The following is a 14761-nucleotide window of genomic DNA, read 5'->3' on the forward strand; positions in this document are numbered from 1 at the left end:
CAGGTGAGGGCGGAGCCCTGGGACCATCGCGGACTATTCAAGCATATAAAAACTGTGCAACCTGTTTGAGAACGGAATAATGGCGAAAAAGTTAGGTGAGAGAAAAATTGATTCAGAATGCAGGGTATTTAACCTGGAGTGGACAAACGATTATTTTTTGGTTCAATGCAAAGAAAAGGCTGTTTGTCTCATTTGTCAAGAGACGGTGGTATTCAAAGAATACAATCTTTGCCGACACTATGAATCCCGTCACAAAGACAAGTATGATAGCTTGCAAGGCCAAATACGAGCAGACAAACTCTCAAAGCAAAAAAGTGGACTATTATCTCAGCAGAACCAGGCATCCGTTCGGGCCAGCTTTCGGGTTGCTAAATTGATAGCAAGCAGCGGTAAGCCTTTCACTGACGGAGAGTTTGTTAAGAAATGTATGGATACTGTCGCAGAGGAGGTGTGTCCCGAGAAGAAAGATGCATTTAATGCCGTAAGTCTGTCGCTGAGTACAATGACCAGACGCGTTGAAGAAATCGGGAGTAATGTATATGCCCAGCTGCAGCAGAAGACGAAAGAATTTGACTTTTTTTCATTAGCACTGGATGAAAGCACGGACGTGCAAGACACAGCGCGACTGTTCATTTTTATTCGTGGAGTTAGCGCAAACTTTGAGATTTGCGAGGATCTGGCAGCCCTCCAAAGTCTCAAAGGGACTACAACGGGGAGGATATTTTTGACAAAGTGTGCCAAACCATGGAGAAGTTGGACCTGGACTGGTCAAAGCTAGCTAGCATCACGACTGACGGGGCTCCTAGCATGGTGGCCGAAACTCGCGGTCTAATAATGGGACGCATGAACCGGGAGTTGGAAAAAAGGGGTCTCACCGCCCCGCTACGAGTCCACTGCCAAATTCACCAGCAAGCACTGTGCTGCAAAATGTTGACGTGGGATTCTGTAATGACAGTTGTGGTGTCGTGCATAAACTTCAGAGCAAAGGGAGAAGATTGTGCATGGCACAACAGAAAGTTAATGTTCCATGGCTTTTTTTCTATGAAGAACCCAGAGAGAGTTATTTAGTTATTATTTATTTCATAAATAGTGTTATTTATTTCCTGTTTTTTCTGTGAAGAACTCAGAGAGGGTTATTTAGTTATTATTTATTTCATTAATAGTGTTATTATTTGTTTCCTGACTTTTTTTCTGCAAAGAACCTGGAAAGGGTTTTTTGGTTATGTGTGGCTTTCTGGAAAACAATAAAAAAAATTAAGCTCCCCTACGATCGTCACACTTTTTCTGTTAAAAACTGACACCGGCCCCCCATCAGAGAAGGGAAAAGTTATGTGGCCCTCACAGGAAAAAGTTTGGGGACCCCTGAGATAGGTATTTCTTTTTTGTGAGTAGGTGGTGAATTACAATAAAAATATGTTTTTCCAGTGTAATGTTCTGTTTTTGTTGTTTTTTTCAAATGGTGGGAATGGATTAATTAGTTTTTTTAATGGGAAAATTGATTTGAGATACAAGTAAATTGACGTACAAGCTTTTTTCTTGAATGCATTAAACTCGTATCTCAAGGTATTACTGTACAATACTTAAAGTATTTACGATTATCTTTGGATATTAATACATTAGTCTTTTCATATGCGTATAACTGTAAAATGTAATAAATACACTTCTTGATAATTGTACTTGTGTACTTAAATAGGCGCGAAAACATGTAGTATGATACTATTAATAGGGGTGATCCTACTTCGAAGTTTTTCGATTATCACCACCATTTTTGGTCTACTTTAACCACAAGAATCGAGGGATTGCTGTTATAATGTTTTAAACCTCACGCACACAAGGCAACATCGACGCTCAAGAATGGAGATCATGAGCCAATGGCGTGCTGCACCTTGGGTTGCCAGATCACAAAGACTCCAAAATAATCAACCATACATATAGAGCACTTAGTTCAGTGGCTCAATCTCTCAACACTGCTAAACAACACATGCACACTTTCACTGATATGCTCTTCATTTGACCAATAAGGCTGGCGGCACACTGAGTATGCAGCATTGCCAGATTTTGACATGTCAAGTCAAAAGCCTTTATTGTCATTATACAACAGCTGCATATAACGAAATTAGTGGTGCTACTCCACAAAGTGCGTGTTTCAGTAAAGACATAAATAAGTAATTGAAAAAGTCACGTCCGGGCAAGGTAATTCTAAAATATTGCACAATCTAAGATATTGCGCATTGTTACTGCACACCCTGAAGTTATTGCACAGAAGGGATTGTGTGTCGTGCAAATGCAAGCTCTGATGGCTCTGGGAAAAAAATAGTCCCTAAGTCTATTTGTCCGTGTTTTGTGCGACCTGTAGCGTCTGCTAGAGGGCAGCAGCTGGAACAGGTTGTGACCAGGGTGGTGAAGGTCCCTAACAATGTTCCCGGCTCTGCTGAGGTAGCGAGGGCTGGCAATGTCATCCAGTGAGGGCAGAGAGCAGCCGATCTTCTGGGCGGTGTTGCTCACTCTATGCATGGCGATGAGTCCACGTCCGCCCAATTCAGCTGGTCCTCCTCCAGGTCTGAGTCGACATGTCGATAGAGACTATTGTGATTTGATAATAAAGAATACATTACTGTACCATTTTGCTGCAAACTTAGAAAAAGAATCAGAAACAGGCTGTGTTCTCAAAATTGTGTTCTGGCTCGCAAGGTTCAAACATGCACGATTATGTTCAGAGGTAGCACGCTAACTGCGTTAATATCAAGGCTAGAAAGTCCCAGTACTATGATTGACAGCTGGCACGGACACCTCTATGAATCTTAGCGTTAACAGGGCAAGCCGTTTTCTTCCCTATTAAAGTCATATTACATGTACTCTTTTTTTTAATTCATTCAATTTTTTAGGCTTGTTAAAAACAGTCTTTACCTTTCCCCAACCTAACAATTTATTGATTTTAACTTTGAGTTTACATGACCTTGAATATTCACCATTTGGTTTACAGTGCCATGAAAAACTAGTATTTGGCCCCTGCCTGATTTCTGTGTTTTTGCATATTTATCACACACAAAGGTTTCAGATCATCAAACCAATTTTAGTATGACACAGAGACAACCCAAGGAAATAGAAAATGTAGTTTCTAAATGATGATTTCATTTACCAAATTTACCTGATGGTTCATATTACTGCAATAGTTGTCACTTTCGAACAAGAAATAAAATGAAAAAAAATCAAAGTGTAATTTTTTTTAAATGTCAAAATCAAGGCTACTCGCGTCTGGCCAGTCAGAACATGTTTAACTATGTAAGAGTGCAACGCCCTAGGTAAGATGGCGGCGCCCCGCGCTAGGTAAGATGGCCGCTCCCCGAGCGAGCAGTGACGGGCACAAGTGAGTTTTTTTCTTGAATTTCATTCATAGACATCAAAATAAATTTTGTTTAGCGTTTTATCCTAAAGTATGGAGGATCATCATGGTGCTTTATGGCAAACGCAAGACAAGACTTTATATTCTTTTAGGACAGCAATGATTTTCGCCTTGGAACTTTGCCATGGATGCCAGCATTGGCCAGTGTTTTTCTTATAGTAGAGTCATGAACAGTGACGTAAACTGAGGCCAGCGAGGCCTCCAGTTCTTAGTATCTTTTTCTGGGTTCTTTTGCAAACTCCTGGATGAGTCATCGTCGGAGTCTTGGAGTAATTTTAGCTGGCTGACCACTCCGGGGAAGGTTTCCTACTGTTCCCAGTTCTTTCTCTCATTTGTGTATAATGGGTCTGACAGCTCTGGAGCCCCAAAGCCTTGGAAATGGCTTTGTAACCTTTCATTTTTTTTCGCATTTCTTCTTGAATTTCTTTGGATCGTGGCCTGATGTTGTGATCTTGTAGCCTACTTCACTATGTCTGACACATTCTATTTAAGTGTTTTCTGGATTCAACACGTGGTGGTAATCAGATGTGGACGTGGCCTGTGAAATTGAACTTAGCTTTCCTACAATTGTGATTAGTCAGAATTATCGTGTGATTTAAGAAAGGGGGCAATTACTTCTTCACAAAGGGCCAGACAAGTTTGTGATTTTTTCTGCCTTGGTAACTAAAATCATCATTTAGAAACTGCATTTTGATTCCTTGGGTTGTCTCTGTTTAATACGAAAATTGTTTTGATGGTCTGAAAGCTGTGTGATAAATAAGCAAAAAAACACAGCAATCAGGAAGGGGGCAAATTCATGGCACTGTATGTTCTGTTACCAAAAGCAATATAGAAGAATTACAATGATAAGAAATATAGAAAATTGGAGGGAAAAATTATGAATGGTTTCATTAACAAGTGAACCAGACAAATGACCATTGAATTTTAATGTAAAGATTTCATTTTGAATTGATAACATTGTAGTCATTGTGGATACATGCAACACAATATGATTTGTCAGTAATCTCCAAGAGTCCCTAGTATTGGGAGTGAGACCAGATTGCAAGCCTAAAATAAAAGGCAGAAAATGAATTAAGAATTTTTAAGCACTGATCAAAAACATTTGTGATACATGGAAAAATGTACGGTTCATTTGGTTGTAAATGACAAGTTAATATGTGGACCACTCATTGACATTGGTGCATTGGTGTCATTGTTTGAAAGCTAAATGAGCAGAAAAAATTAGAAAAGAAGTAAAAGTTCACAGCAAAATTTGATCTTTCTGAATCACTGTAAATATGGTAGTTCTTGCCTTTTCACGCGAGCTCAAGCCAAAGGTTTGTTGCAGATGAAACCATGTATTGTGTATATGGTGACAGGATGTTGCCTTTTGCAAAGGAGCGTCTGTTGATTTTGAGCGGCCAGACATGCACTTGCAAGTTACAGCAGAGGAAGCTTTCATAAATGTGACATCTTGAAGGCGCAATATGTAAGAATTGTACTTCAATTATTCATTAAATTGCCCTAATATTTCAATTGACGTTAAAGAAACCTGTCTTTGGGAAACTAACAAAATTCTCAATAGTTAAGCAAATACTTTATAATTCAATCATAAGCCCGTAAAAAGTGTTATTGTTTCGTCTCTGTGTTTAGAATGGCTGCTCTGCCCTCCACAAGTACCTTTTGTAAGTGTACTTGTAGTACAAGTATGTGTACTGGTGTGTACATGTACAACAAATGTGTACTTGCATGGACTTGTACAAGTGTACCTGCCTGTACTTGCACTTGCCTGTATGTGTACTTTTGTACTTGTGTATACTTGTACTACAAGTACATCTACATGCGTTTACTTGTGCTACAAGTAGATGTACTGTGTGTGCTGGTACTACAAGTGTATACAGTCGTTCCTCTACTTACGAAATTAATTGGTTTCAGGACTTTTTTCGTAACTTGAAAATTTCATAAGTAGAGGTGTACTTTATATGTAAATTCCCTAATTCATTCCACGGTCCTCACAAAACTACCAACTAAACCCTTTAAAATTGGTCAAAGTGTCCCAATTTTGTATGAAAGATGTGAGGAAACACACAAAAATGAGAGAAAATTATAGGGACATGATTTATTAATGTCTTCAAATTAATAAAGGATATGAAAATGTGCCCTGCGCTGCCTAAATATCTCCCCCCGTGGCCGCTATAGGTGTAATACCTGTGTTTGCCCACCAGATGACGGCAAGAGCCCATCTACCAGAGCCGAAAGCCCTCCACTTTGTAGTACTTTTTAGACTTTTACGTGTGCCCTGTGTGTGTGAAAATATGTGCCACGTTGCATTCGTAGTTTTTAATTGCTTAATAAGGGGAATTCAAAATAAACTTTTTGGGTGATTTCGTAACTTGGATCTTTTTCATATCTCGAGTCACTCATTTGCATATAAAACATTTCGTAACCTGAAACTTTCGTACCTAGAGGCATTCACAAGTAGAGGTATGACTTTATCTTTGCGTATGCTTGTACTATAGTATGTGCATGTACTTCATTGTTTACTTTCGTTAATGCAGCTATGTCAGCAATTCCAAATTTGCCCAATAACCCTTCAGGCAGGCGCCCCATTTTCTTGTCATTTCTCTGCACACTGGGCTGGGGATTGTGTGAGGAAGAATGAATGCTTATACATGCTCTTTAGATTTAAACTTTAAGTGTGATTAGATAAAAGAGAAATGTCAGATAATGTTCTGAGAAAAAGAAAAATAGTGTGTGGTCAGGCCTTCCTCAACCTTAAAAACAACAAATGTCATAAATAAAGCTGACTACTTGAGGATTTCACCTTTTGCCTTCTGCAAGTTTTTTTCTTTTTCTTAAGAATGTAACCACCGCAATAATGTCATGTTATTTTGTTGGGGTTTTGGTGGTTGGGTGTGTTTCTTTGTGTGTCATGTCCACATGATTGTATATGAGTTTCACCTACTGTCTTTTCTGGCTCTCTTTCCCTTGTGTGACCGAAGTGTTTGTTACACTGACATCAACCCCAGTCTGTGCGTCGGCGTGTGAGTATTTTTCTGCCATGCTTTATGCTTCCCTATGTCGGTGTACATTTCCCTTGTCGTTTTTGCTTTGTTAATTTTTCCCAGTTTGAAGTTTGAGGGGTTTTTTTGTTAGCGTTTTTTCATTAAACTTTGGGCCCGACTCTGCTCTGCAGCCGGGGCAAACGTAACATAATACTCACACCGATGATGGACCCAGCGGGGAGCTCCCGGGTAATTTTCTCTGATTTTCCAAAAAATATGCGCTGGAGTCGGCCCATTTTGGAAGCCCTGGTAGCGGTTGTGTCTAGCCTGTCATTCCTATCCACGACATCAAGTACGATGGCGTGCAGGCCGCTCGCTTGGAGGCTGTGGCGTGCGTGCGCTGCGGCAGGGCAGGAAAAGCAAGGACAGTCGACGGTCGAGCTCACGGCAGCCACCTCAGACTACCGGCCATTGACAGCCGAATAATTTATTTTTTCCTTTCTCGTCTGGAACACAGTGGCGTGCTCCTCCCGAGACGCCGAGGAGCGGGAAATTGTCAACAGGTGACCTCCCGAGCCGGCTTCCCGTTCTCTCCAAAGCTGGATTAGGCAGCCGCTCTCAAGTGCCAGATCCTGGCAGCCACTTTCAAGTGTCGGATCCTGGGAGCCGCTATCAAGCGCCGTGGGCCCTGACGGCGGCGTCTTTGAATGCGGGAGGGGGCTAACAGCGGCGAATCTGAAGGCGGGGGCCCTGACGTCGGCGGCTCTAAAGCTGGAGGCGCTGAGGGTGGTGGCTCTGAAGGTGGGGTTGCTGAGGGCGGAGGCTCTGAAGACAGGGGCGCTGCGCTGGTGGCGGCGGCTCTGAAGGCGGCGGCTCTGAAGGCGGCGGCTCTGAAGGCGGGAGGGGCTGACTATCTCGCGTGCCAGCCGGTACGATCGCCGGATGGGCCAGCCCGCCACCTTCTCGCAGGCCGGCCGAGATGACCGCTGGACAGGCCATCCCACCGCTTCCCGTGGGCCGGTCGGGATTTTCTATTTTGTTGGGGTTTTGATGGTTAGGTGTGTTTCCTTGTGTCTTGTCCACGTGATTGTTTATGAGTTTCACCTGTTATGTCTTTTCTGGCTCTCCTTCCCTTGTGTGACCCAAGTATTTGTTACTGTCACCAACCTGTCTTGTATTTAAACCCCGTTTGTGTGCATCGGTGTGAGTATTTTTCTGTTGTGCGTTATCTTCCCTTTGTCCCCTCCTCCTTCGTCTTTGTCCTTCCCTGTTAAGTTTGTTTACTTGTTAATTTTTCCCAGTTTTAGATTTGTAAGTTTTTGCACCACCATTCCCTTTTGGTTGGCTGCTTCCTGCTCTTTGGGTCCCATTCCGCTCCATTGCCGAGGCAATCATAACAGGACTGACCACACTGAAATTCTAGCTTTGATTTCAATTGACCTTTGCATGCTTACTAAATACACATACACAGAAAGCCAAGACAACTTGGTGTCTAATGGTTGATGTCTAGCTCAGGTTCTTGAGGTCAGACTCTTGGTTCTTATTTCATTGTGGCATTTGCCTTTTCCCTTTCATGTGTGGGTTTTACATATGTACTTGCCACATTCCAAAATACATCATAGTAAAGTTTTTTGTAGTCTCATATTTGGGAATATTTATTTGTTTGTTCAAATCTCTGTGTCCTGTGATTGGCTGACGTGAGTACATGGTTTATACTTTTCTTGTGTAATTTCAGATTGCATAAGCTCTAATTAGCCCACAATCCTATTAAGGATATGTGCTAAAGAAAATAGATAGCTCAGGGTAGCCATTTTTTGGTGAACATTTGGACCAACTTGGTCTTTCTCCCAGGAGGTGGAAACTGGTTGAGTGACAGTTGCCTTCCATGTCTCTCATGTTGTGTGCACCATATTGCTTTTTGAGGGATTCTGTTGTTGGTAGTCAAGTAGTAAATACATGTTTCCACCCACCACAATCTTTGATAATCTCCTGTCACTATGTAAGATTTTTAACGGATGCACAGGTTAAACAATATTGGTGCTGTTTTAAAGAAGAGGGCACAAATAAACTTCATAATAACTACCATAACACGTGTCTGTAACTGCAGGTTGTCTAAAATATTTGTGTTTTTTAACAGTATAAGATGAATGCACAAAGGGTGGACATTTCTAGTGGTGCAGTAAATGTCAAATCATAACAATGATAATAATTCTACTTTTACAACAAATAAACGAATATACGTACATTTGTATACACAATCATTACTGTACCACATGCAATCACTTTTTAAAGTACTGTATAAGAAGACTGGACAACAATGTATTGTTATTCCCGTGAACTTCAAAACACACTGTCATCACCATCATTAGGGTGTGAATAAAATATTTGGTCCGAAACCCCCTCTATCTATTGCTTTGTTGTACTTTGTCTGCATACATGCAATGTAATAAACGCCCGCTTTAGCCAAAGCTTTATCAGCTTTGAGGGAATATATACAAAAATATCAAGTAAAATGCATTCACTGTTTGTGTTAGAAAGAAGAAAATAGAATTGAATAACAGTAGTGTTGACTTGTTAATGAAATGTAGCACTAAGGTAGCAAAATATTGCATACTATACATATATGTACTTAATATTACAACTTTGATCATCTAATATTACATTTAAGTCGTGCTGCATCCATACACATGATGTGAATTATATAAAGGTATCGAATAAAAGTTGTAACATTTCTTCTTTATTCTTTTAAATTCTATAATAATAATAACCCATAGCCAAGTTGCTGGTTGTGTTAAGTATATGCAAGAATTATTTGTTCACTTTAGTATGCCATCTTTCTTGTACATCTCTTTGCCCATCCCCATTACACAATGAAGACGGGAACATATAACATGCTACCCACCCCATTTTAAAATTAGAACTTGATGAGTAGTAAGGTGGGAAAGAGTTACATCTTATAATACTACGTAAAGTTACGTAATATTATAGCTTTTATTTGTTTTTGTCTTTATGTAGCCCTAAAACCCTTTTATAAAGAGTAAGTGCAAACAAAATATTACCGTATTTTCTTGCATATACGCCGTATTTGTCACTCAAAAAAATGATGACTGAATCGAGAGTACAGCTTATATGCGAACAAATTAGACTTGACATGCACGAAACTGCAAGGTGACAAGAATGAAACACCATAACGTAAGAGAATGTGGCCAATACTGCCATTTATTTCAAAATTGAGAAAAGATAAACAGATATAACGCTGAACAAAATTTCTTGAATGAAATTCAAGAAAAAAAAAACGTATCTGGCATAAAACGTGAAAAATCTCACTTGTGCCTCCCATTGCTCGCTCAGGGCGCCGCCATCTTCATTATTTGGTTGTACTGCTCACGTGACTTACTTTTTCAATTTGTCTACGTGCAGGCAACAGCGTTTAGGAATGTGCAATCAGGCAGACGATCCTTTCGATTTATACAGTATCTCAGAAATACCACATGCGATGATTTTTCTTAAGATTTTCCCTTCACAGTAACACATTTTTACTGCCTATTAAAACCATGAATATGGAGGTGAAAATTGTGAATCAGGGAGTGTCTTATACGAGAGAAATTGTAAAATTCAACGATTTTGAGGAAATTTAAAGGGTACGGCTTATACGCGGAGGCGGCTAATATGCGAGAAAATACGGTAGGTTAAAATAAACCAAACTTTCTTGTGATTAAAAAAAAATGGCTACATTTACTTGTAGCCAATATTTGTGATTTTAAAACATTTCCATTCACTCGTGCAAGCATGTAGGGCTGTAAATCATTTGGGATAATCCTGTGCGATGTATGTCAATGTTATCATGCACAAAGATTGTCATAGCGCAAAACTGCATTCCACTGAAACCTTGCTAACGCTTAACTTTTCGCTAGCAATCTTGTCAATATGACTCTTTGTGCACCTTCTTCAAATAAGACAATTTTCCAATTTTTAACAACTACGAAGTCATGAGTTAGTTTCCCACTAGAAACGTGTTTTGAATTTCTTACCATGTACAATGTAGTAATACTTCCAATACTCAAAAAGGAAAGAATCATAATGAATGGAGCATGCACAAAATGCTTTTTAGGGGTATATCCTGATCACCACTTTTTCCGAGTCAAAAAAGTGTTAAAGCAGGCGTAGCAATCTTTTTTTAAAAGTGGAATATGACCATATCCGGGTTTTAAACATAAACCTGAAAAGCCCCGCCCCTAAAAAAAGTTGCGGCCAGCATCAAATCGTACACAATATCTGTTTTTTGATTCAGACTCTGTCAGGGCCGGGGCTAGACAGGTGTGTGGATGCGCCTGTCACCCAATCACAGCTCCAGCACCAGATGGGTCAGGGAACGCCGGGTGTGGCTCATCAATATCCCAGACCTACTTAAGCCACCCAGAGCTTGACCACGTTGCTGGATCGCCATAATCAGTTCACAGTTAAGTACTTTCTCGTGCTACTTCCTTGTTCGTCTTGTCTGATCTCCGACTTCTTGTTTTTGCCCTAGGTACCTTCGCTCTGGATCCTTCTATACACCTCACGGCTATTGACCTCCACTCCACATTCACCCACCTGTTTATGCTACTTCCCTTGTGCCTTCGCTCTGTCCAGGCACAGTATAATAAAAAAAGATTACAGGAGCAAAGCTGTCTTTGTGCCAGCTTCGGGGCTCTCCATCCACGACCATAACAGACTCACTCTCACAGGATTACCTTCTGTTTGAAAGAACAGGCTATTTATCAAGGTATTGGCAGGTAGTGTCTGTGCCAGTATGCAAGCTCTTCTTTCTAAAGTTTTCCCAGACTAAAAAAATACCCTGTCATGGGACGTAGAATGAGTACCTTTGGAAATTGGAAAATAAGTAATACAAATGGATACATTATCATTTCTGTCGAAGAGCTAATGTTCCAAAGTGAATTTAAAACAAATGTCATCTGGCACCAACTGCCACGTACAATCTAATGTACTCTGTAAAGTACCAAGTGCCAAGTTCATAAATTGGACTTTCGAATAACTGTGAATCCATGTTGCTGTCTTTTGTTTCTTTTCATAAATCAAGCATTGCAAACATTGATTATCCATGGGCTGTAAGTCTGAATAGAAATACCAGGGGATGCCATTATGACCTCTTGGAATGATCTTGGTCATCAAAGTCCCAGGGAGAAATGTTAGCTGTTTTTGGACTGATACTGACTGCAGGTTTCTCATACCTTTCTTTCTTCTTGTCAGTCTCGGTTTTACTCTCACCACATTTTCTGTTTGAGGCTTCAGTCTCACGTGAGAGGACTGCTGCCCTCCTCACATCCGTCCCATTTGGATCTTTGTTTGAGCTCTTCCTTCGCTCAGATTCTAGACCGGCACATTCAGAGGACTGGGTATTATGCCTTATCTTTGACTGTGGCTTGCTGGAAGAGCTCTGCATTTCTCTAGTTTCCTCCCTCATCTTTTCCTTCTCCGTTTTGTGGTTGAAAGACCAGGAACCTTTTGTTTTCTTTTTGTTTGTGGAAGTACTGCTGAAGGTCTTCTCCTGCTTGGGTGAGGGTGGGCTGTTGTAATCCCATGGGCAGATCTCCACCATCAAGGAAGGAGGCTGCAATAGGCTTCCTGTGGACTTGGAATGGTCTGAGTGGAGTGACTTGGGTTTACCAACAGTAGGTGTGATGCTCTTTTTACGACTGACTCTGTCTGGGGAATTGGACTCTGAAAATCCACCAACCATGGGTTGCTCGGCAAAATCCCAGGGACTCAAATCTGGTTTAAGGGGCAGAGGAGACCTGGCTCCAAAAGATTTCAGTTTTTCCCTGCTCTTCTCCCTGTCACTGCCTCTATGCTTATAGCGCCGTCTGTTTGATGGAGATTGCCCCATTTTCTGCCTCTGCCGGGAACGACTACATTTGCCGAAGCCGGAATCGCTACTTTCTCTCGGGCTGCTTGTGTTTTCCACTGGTTCAATGGACACATGCTTTTGTGTTTTGGCTTCAGACTTTGGCTCTTCCATTTCCCAGAGACAAACTTCAGACACATCATACAAGTGTCTGCCCGTTTCAGAACAAATAGATGGCTGACTACCACTCACCTAGAGTAAAAGAAGAAAATAATTAGGTTGACATTTGGGCTCCAACATCCTATGATTACATACCTTCTGTTTTATGATGCCCATCTTCATAGGTGTTTTGGAATACTCCACAGACTGACTGGCAATCATTTTGGGATAATGTTCTGGAGTCTCATCCACCTCTGACAGCAGCCTCCCTGCTCGCCTCTTCAGACCTTTTTTGTTGGCGTCTTCCATACATTGGGTCTTGCTGCCGAGCCCCGGCATCTTCTCCTTGGCACTGGTGATAACACTGAGAGACTTCTGCATGATGGAAGTTCGCAGGTGCACATTTTTATTTTCGTGTGTTAAGCTGTGAACACTCGCCGACTTCCAGAAGAGTGGAACTGATTCAGTAGATCCAGCTGGTTCCAGCTTTGATGGTGGGGCGCCTGGTTCCATTTGCTTTTTGCAATAATTGTGTCCAATTAGAGAACCAAGGAGAGAACTGTCCCTTGCATTACCCATTGGAGTCATTTGGTCCCCTGCTGTATAGCCAACTTTACTTCCAGTTTTATCATCTTGGTCACAAACCTGATCATTACTCAGCGACTTTTGCAAGCTTAGGTCTTTGTTCTTAAGTAAATCTTCTTGATGTTTTCCTAGAGAGAGATTAAAAGCTTAAATGAATTATTATGTAATATGCTTTCCCCAGCTGGGATTGGCTCCAGCACCCCCCGCGACCCTAATGAGGATAAAGCGGTTCAGAAAATGAGATGAGATGAGAATATGCTTTCCCTTCAATAAGATGTGATAATATATTTATTTAGTTTATGTATCAGCAGAAAATCATTTAGGTATAAGTTGTTGGTGGCCTTTTTTTCTGTCAAGACTGAACAATAGTGAAATGTATTAGATTTGCATCTCCAGTGTACTTACTGATTTTTACATGCACTATTTACTGGATGCTCACAAGGTTACTGTTTACTGTCTCCATTCCAATCCCAATAAAGATCTAAAATCATCATTAGCATGGAGCTCAATTTTACAGTTTACAGAGTTTGGTCATGCGACGATTATGTTTTCGGACAGGTCAGGTAGGCCACAGTTATTTCAACAGAACAAGCTGATTTTACGTAATGAACTCTGCACACCTCTCAAATAAAATACCGTGCTGTTTTTTCAGCTGCCTCGCTCACACTTAATTTACCACAGACTAATGCTTGTTGTCAAAAGAGATGACAATAAACAAGGGTTAATTTAACATCGAAACACGTTAGCTCCCAGGTCCACAATAATTAATGCGGGGAGTGATTCCAAGTACAGTGGTACCTCGAGATACGAGCTTAATTCGTTCTGGGACTGGGCTCGTATGTCGATTTACTCGTAACTCAAATGAATGTTTCCCATAGGAATGAACTAAAAACAAATTAATTCGTTCCAAACCTCTGAAACCCTTGGAAAAACATTTTTATTTGTTCTAATTTGCCATCTATTAACAAAGTAACAAATAACTAATGGTTTAATAGTACTAAAATGTGTTTAATAGTACTAAAATAAGACGGATTTGGCAGAGAGGAGAGAGAGAGAAGGGGGGGACTTTTTGCACGGCAACACGCCCGTAACATAACATAAACAAATTTAAATGAACTTGGATTGCGATGCAGGCACACTCAAAAATAAGTTTAATCTAACCTTACACTAAAATTAATTCTAATTTTGTTTTAAATTTTGATACCTTTCTTCTCCCGGGTTGGCTCTATTTGCCACGCCTCCCCCCTGACTTTCAGATGCAAACTATTGAGGGTTGTTTGTATTCCCTTCAAAATATTCCGAAAATGATGCACACAAATGTCCTCACAATAGGATAACGCACGACCACTTGCCAACGAGAAGTAGTACATACGCCATTCGCACTGACTAACGGGAAAAAAAAACATGCAAAAAAATGCATCGCTCCGCTCAGTGCTCGTAGAGACATTAGACGAGGGAGTTGTGACCAGAAAGACAGTGGCCATGATGTTCTTATGAGCAGCCTCTCGTGTCCGCTGTATGCTCGTATATCAAAATTTGTCTCGTATCTCAAGATAAATATTTGCCCGAAATTTTACTCGTATCTCAAATTGCTCGTATATGTCGGGGAACTCGTATGTCGAGGTACCACTGTACTTCAACTACTTTAATCGTATTAGAGTGAACTATATAAATTTAGAGAGAGAGAGAACACCAAAACTAAGGCAATTTAACCCTTAACCCTGTGTTGCCTTGTCGCATATATACATTTAGAAATTTCAGTTCATGATACTTCGTTTGTTTGCA

The 14761-nt window shown here is 40.7% G+C and overlaps 1 protein-coding gene across 5 annotated transcripts in view; it reads right to left on the reverse strand.

Annotated features, from left to right (window-relative positions):
• Positions 1 to 1820: 1820 nt before the first annotated feature.
• The window catches only part of LOC144085516 (metabotropic glycine receptor-like), a 97864-nt gene continuing 84923 nt past the window's right edge, over positions 1821 to 14761 (reverse strand). For 3 of the 5 annotated variants that reach the window (XM_077614854.1, XM_077614853.1, XM_077614857.1), the window contains 3 exons: positions 12548 to 13104; positions 11619 to 12484; positions 1821 to 2560 (listed from right to left, as the gene is read on the reverse strand). In XM_077614854.1, coding sequence (XP_077470980.1) covers positions 2200 to 2560; positions 11619 to 12484; positions 12548 to 13104 — 1784 coding nt within the window. In that variant the 3' untranslated portion in view covers positions 1821 to 2199. Of the gene's footprint in view, positions 2584 to 9580; positions 12485 to 12547; positions 13105 to 14761 lie in introns of those variants that run through there. The other 2 variants (XM_077614856.1, XM_077614855.1) reach the window with 2 other exon arrangements.

This window comes from Stigmatopora argus, chromosome 12, assembly GCF_051989625.1.
Source record: "Stigmatopora argus isolate UIUO_Sarg chromosome 12, RoL_Sarg_1.0, whole genome shotgun sequence".
Taxonomy (NCBI): Eukaryota; Metazoa; Chordata; class Actinopteri; order Syngnathiformes; family Syngnathidae; genus Stigmatopora; species Stigmatopora argus.